The sequence below is a fragment of the Neovison vison genome, chromosome 7 (genome assembly GCF_020171115.1).
Source record: "Neovison vison isolate M4711 chromosome 7, ASM_NN_V1, whole genome shotgun sequence".
Taxonomy (NCBI): Eukaryota; Metazoa; Chordata; class Mammalia; order Carnivora; family Mustelidae; genus Neogale; species Neogale vison.
Window position 1 is genome coordinate 191,418,981 of NC_058097.1, and position 6,033 is coordinate 191,425,013.

General features: G+C 39.0%; 1 protein-coding gene and 1 pseudogene across 1 annotated transcript; both read left to right on the plus strand.

Moving 5' to 3' along the window:
- The first annotated feature begins 614 nt into the window (after positions 1-614).
- LOC122914347 (olfactory receptor 4A47-like) lies at positions 615-2,076 on the plus strand. The gene is made up of 2 exons (XM_044260976.1): positions 615-623; positions 1,147-2,076. The coding sequence occupies exons 1-2, from the start codon at positions 615-617 to the stop codon at positions 2,074-2,076; spliced, it is 939 nt and encodes a 312-aa protein (XP_044116911.1).
- A 955-nt stretch (positions 2,077-3,031) lies between these two features.
- Positions 3,032-4,271, plus strand: LOC122913617 (annotated as a pseudogene).
- The last annotated feature ends 1,762 nt before the right edge of the window (positions 4,272-6,033 follow it).

Sequence of the window (6,033 nt, forward strand, 5' to 3'; positions counted from 1 at the left end):
GAGGCTAGTGCAGTGGACCAGAAGTGGTGCGGGGAGGGAAATGATTAAGTTAGTGATATATTTTAGATGGGGTGAATAAGATTAATTAAAGGTATCAGTAAGCTATACAAGAGCAAGAATGGCCTGAAGGACATGGTGATATTTCTTGTCTGAGCAATGATATGGAAGGTGGTACTATTTAATTAGATGGGAAACCTGTTTCTTTTTTTTTTTTTTAAAGATTTTATTTATTCATTTGACAGAGAGAGATTACAAGTAGGCAGAGAGGCAGGCAGAGAGAGAGAGGAGGAAGCAGGCTCCCTGCTGAGCAGAGAGCCCGATGCGGGACTCGATCCCAGGACCCTGAGATCATGACCTGAGCCGAAGGCAGCGGCTTAACCCATTGAGCCACCCAGGTGCCCCGGGAAACCTGTTTCTTAATCAAAATTAAAAATTTAGTTTCAAAAGTACTGAATTAATATCCAACTGGAAAAGTTCACAGTTGGAGATTATATATATATATATATATATTTTTTTTTTTTTTTTTAAGTTTAAAAATTAAGGGAGGGACACAACACTGGAGTGCTTTCCCATTTACTGGTCAGGAAAAGAGGGCATATTCATCCAAAGATTCTATGAAAAAAGTCTCAAGGAAGATGCAATCCAGGGCAGCAAACTTCCATTCCTTGTTTGATCCACTCACTTCAAATATGTCAATTACCTTAAAGGGGCCTTAAGTATTTAACTTTTATGACTTTATAAACTGTGTATCTTTGCATGGAATTCCCTTGCCTTCTTTTCTTGTCCTTTCAGTTTTCCTTTGCAACTCAGTTAAAGCTTTCCTCTGGGAGGAAGGCTTTCCTCTGGGAAGCCTTCTTTGACTGCTGTTTGCTTATGACCTTCACACTGAGCAACTATTTTTATAGTATCACTTATTACATTGGTGATTATTACATATGCTATCGCTGAGTGTTGAAAACCATGGCTTATTCAACTTGGAAATCTGAATGTCTGTAATACATGTGACATAAACAGGTACTCCTGCCACAATAATTTCATTGAATGAGTCAATAAAAGAATAATCTTATAATGCATTTAAAAGTTTTCTCCCTTGTTTTGTAGATCACTTGCTTCTAATATGAGAAGTCAGTTCCTAATGCAGACTAGATGGCATTAAATAGCAGTGTAACTTACTTTGTGCTCTTGGGCCTCACCCAGGATCCAAAGGAACAGAAGATCCTTTTTGTTATGTTCTTGCTCTTCTATATTTTGACTGTGGTGGGAAACCTGCTCATTGTGGTGACTGTAACTGTCAGTAAGTCCCTGGACTCACCTATGTACTTTTTTCTTGCTAGCTTATCATTTATGGATGTCATTTATTCATCTTCTATTTCTCCCAGATTGATTTCAGACTTGTTGTTTGCAGAAAATACCATATCCTTCCAATCTTGTATGACTCAGCTATTAACAGGACACTTTTTTGGTGGATCAGAGGTCTTTCTTCTGCTGGCAATGGCCTATGACCGCTATGTGGCCATCTGCAAGCCCTTGCATTACTTGGTGATCATGAGGCAGTGGGTGTGTGTTGTGCTGCTGGTAGTGTCCTGGGTGGGAGGTTTTTTGCATTCAATAACTCAAGTTATCACTATTTGTAGGCTCCCATTTTGTGGTCCCAATGTCATGGATCATTTTTTGTGTGACATGTACCCCTTATTGAAACTGGTCTGTACTGACACGTATGTCATTGGCCTGTTAGTGTTAGCCAATGGAGGGCTGATCTGCAGTATTGTGTTTGTGCTCTTGCTCATATCTTATGGTGTCATCTTGAATTCTCTAAAACACCTTAGTCCAGAAAGGAGGTGGAAAGCCCTCCAGACCTGTGGTTCCCACATCACTGTGGTGGTCTTCTTCTTTGTTCCATGTATTTTCATGTATGTAAGACCTGCTAAGACCTTCGCCATAGACAAATCATTGAGTGTGTTTTATACAGTTATAACTCCCATGCTGAACCCATTGATCTACACCCTGAGAAATTCTGAGATGACAAATGCTATGAAGAAGCTCTGGGGAAGAAATTTTGTATCTTTGAGTAGATAAATGTATCATTCACCATGAAGAGAATTATTTGACATTAGGGTCCATATCTTTGGATTGCAGAAGTCCTCTTAAGTTTGATTCTGACTTCCTTTATCTGTAAGAATTTAAGTAAATTATAATTAAAGTATGAAGAGTTTCCCTTGCGGCTAGAATGTAAGGTCCATAACACCTTGTCAATCTCTTCACTTAGAAATGTGTAATGCCTCTATAGCAAGGAATCCATTCTATGTAATGAATCACTGATGACATTTTTTATGATTACATTATTTTTTAGTTATTTAAAATTTTTTTAAAAACATTTTTTCTGAGAGTATTTTTTTTAGAGTCTATCAGTTGTTTATCCTTTTTATTATATTATTTGTAATAATGCTATGTAGATTTTTCCTTATTAATTTTTGGTTGCTTTAGATAAACATATTTAGACTAATATTTTTAGCTTACATAAGAAAAATTGAAGTGTAATAGATAACAATAATAATACTGAAAACCTTACAGAAAGAGATAAAGTGTAGAAAAAAGTTCTGTTTAACTCTCAGCATTGTTTCCAATTCTCTTCCCCAGAGGCAGTTGCTTGATCTGTATCTTTAAGCTCCTCAGGTAATAATCTTTACAAATTCAAATGTAAATATCTATGTGTGAGTCTTCTATGTGTATGTAAATGCCTTACTATAGAACTATTATTAAAAGATTTTATTTATTTATTTGACAGAGATCACAAGCAGTCAGAGAGGCAGGCAGAGAGAGAGAGGATGAAGCCTGCTCCCCGCTGAGCAAAGAGACTGATGCAGGGCTCCATCCCAGGACTCTGGGATCACGACCTGAGCAGAAGGCAGAGGCTTAACCCACTGAGCCACCCAGGCACCCATATTGATTTATTTTTAATTGAAATATAGTTGACATAAAATATTACACTAGTTTCAGGTTTATATCATTGTGATTCAATAGTTAAGTACACATGATAGTGGGTGGGATTAGGGAGGGAGAGAGATCTTGAGCAATCCCTTGGAGAGCCCTCATTTTTCCAGAACCCTTGACTTGGGCTCCCTCTGTTCCTCATGGCAGGAAGCCTGGTCTCTGACTTGGCATTCTTGTATCCACAAGGGGATGGGGGTGGAAGGGATGGGTGGAGAGGGCTAGAGCACTACTGGGTTAAGCCTCTCACCTGGCTGACCATCTTTTACCCCTTGGTAGGTTAAGAATAGAATCAGAGCTGTGGCCAGATGCGGAATTTTGGATGATTTCCCTATGTCTCCCTGCCACATGAGTTCTGCAGAGGGACAGCATACTGTGGACATCAGGTTAGGGTGGAGCAGGTGCTCCTAGGCAGCCTGGAGACCTCTCAGGGGGAGGGCAAGCTAGGAACTGAAGTGGAGAGCCAGCTCCAAGGATGCTTTTCCTGAGCAGAGGAAAAGCTGGAGCTTAACCCAGGCAGCCTGGAGACCTCTCAGGGGGAGGGCAAGCTAGGAACTGAAGTGGAGAGCCAGCTCCAAGGATGCTTTTCCTGAGCAGAGGAAAAGCTGGAGCTTAACCCTGCAGAGTCCCAGAACATCAAAGTTCTGCAGAAAGACCTAGAATGATTTGCCAAGTCCCTGAGGCAGAGAGGACCACTCTAGGATATAGCCAGGCCCATGTGGGGCTCACCCTGAAGATTCTTTTGGGAAGGTGTTTCACCAAATAACCTTATCTGACCCTTTGAGCCTCAGCACCTCAGTTTCTACAACACATGGAAGCTGTGGCCCCTGTTGCACAAGTGGGTGGTGGAAGCTGACAACAATGAAAATCTGCAGAAGATATACAAAGCAGGGACCCTTGTGCAGCCCCGAAAGAGCAAGTGAACGAGTCTGGAGAACCGTGTGAAGTAACTTGGAGAACATGCTCTTGTAGTGCCTGAAACTCAACCACGTGAAGATCAGCCCCATTGCCCAGAAGCTGGGGCATGAGAAGAATGTGGTCTGAGTGTACTTCTGCAATGGTCATCAGCAGGGACTACTGGCCAGGAGAGGATTTTGAGGCTGCTGGGTCTCTTTTTTCAAGGGTACCAGTATCCTTTCTTCTAGCACCAGGGCCCTGCTAGGTACCCCTGGCTATGGGACCCCCACTTCACTAACCTATACTCCTTGATTCCTTTCCCTGAGGTTGGAGCCTTTCCCTCAGGGTCTGTCACTACTCTAGGCTCTCCTATGTTTTCAAACTGAGGTGCTGGCCCTTCCCAGGAATGGGGGTGGGGGGCAGAGGAGAGGGGAAAACTAGGGAACAGTACCTGGAGTTTGTCCCAGGGCTTTGGGATCAAGTTCTTCATTCACTGAGAAAGGATTTGGGAACAAAAAAGATGTGGGGGGTGGTGTTTGGGGGGATTAGTTGGAAGGAATTCAAAGTTCAAGGATGCTTTTTTTTTTTAAAATCTCTGAATCATTCATCACTTTGTTCTTAAAGAAGCCTGGGACATAATAAACCCAAAAGGACATTACAGAATGCTGTTCATGGAAAGTATAGCTTCCATCTGTTATCATCCATGACCAGCCAAAGTCCCCACAATATTATTGATTATTCCCCCTGGACTGTACTTTTCATTCTTGTGAGTTATTTATTTTATTCCCCAGATATTATGCCTTTCAGCTCCTTCACCTACTTCCCTGATCCCTCCACTCTCTTGTCCCTGGAAGCAGGCATTTGTTCTCTGTATTTATGAGTCTGTTTTTGTTTTTTGTTTGTTTCAGTGTGTTGATTAAATTCCACATAAAAGTGAAATCTTTTGCAATGTCTTGAAGATATGCCATACTAGTCCATATAGATCTCTTTGTTTTTCTTATACTCCATGTAACTCACTTAAATCTGTACTAAAATAAATATCTCCATTCCTCTTCATGTTATTACTTTTTTCTGTAATGAAGAATTTTATAATTGTGTGTTTGTGAATAATGCAGGTATGATTTCATAGGAGAAGACTTGTTAGGAATGTATTTGAGTCAATGGTCAGATAGTTAAATGTTGAATTTCATAGTTATTGCCAAACTGCTGTCCTTGAGATTGTACTAATAGCTACCCTGCTGCTCAGTCTGTGAAAGTACTTCGGTCCATATTCTCCACAACCACTCGCAGATACGTATTCATGGTATAAGGCAACCAGAAAAATTGCAATCTTTTTCATATTATTGAGTTTGGGTATCTTTTCATGTGTTTAATGAATCATCTATTTTTTTTTTTGTCTATTTTGTGTAATTGTTGATCTTTTCCATACTGATATTAGTGACTACTGTCCTTTACTGAAGAAATTATCTCCTCCACTGTTGTATAAGTATTTGATATTTTTCTGTAATTGAACTTGTGATGTGTTTTAATACTTATATACATTATAGAATGCTTTTGGCATGTGAGTAATGTCCTTATTAATTTAATATTAAATTATTTTTGGTTTATATATCTTCCTTAAAAAGACTTTCCCCATTTCATTCATACCAAAATATTCTTCAATTGTTTTTTTAGCTCTTAATTTTAAAGCTTTGTTGAGCTCGTATAACTTACATTAAAACTTTTGATCCATCTAGAATTTATTTTTTTATAGGCATTAAAGAGGTATGGATTTTTTAGTTGGTTTTCTAAATTGCAGTGTTTTTTAAAGTTTCATAATTTTCTTTTTGTCATTGACTTGAAGTCCTATTATATCTAAAGCTCCATATACACTAGGATCCCATCTAAGATTTAATTCTGTTTCATTAATCTCTATTCCTGTCCCAGTTGGTACACAATAAAATTGCTTTCATATGTAAAACATTTTGTATATACCTCATTTTTTATTCAGATTTATGTCTATGCTTATATATTTACATTTCAAAGAAAAGTTTAAAATAAAAAATGGTTTTACACTGAAATAAAATAAATACGTTTAACATTAATGGAGGGCAGGTATTGCATGGAGCACCAGGAGTGGTGTGTAAACAATAAATTCTGGAACACTGA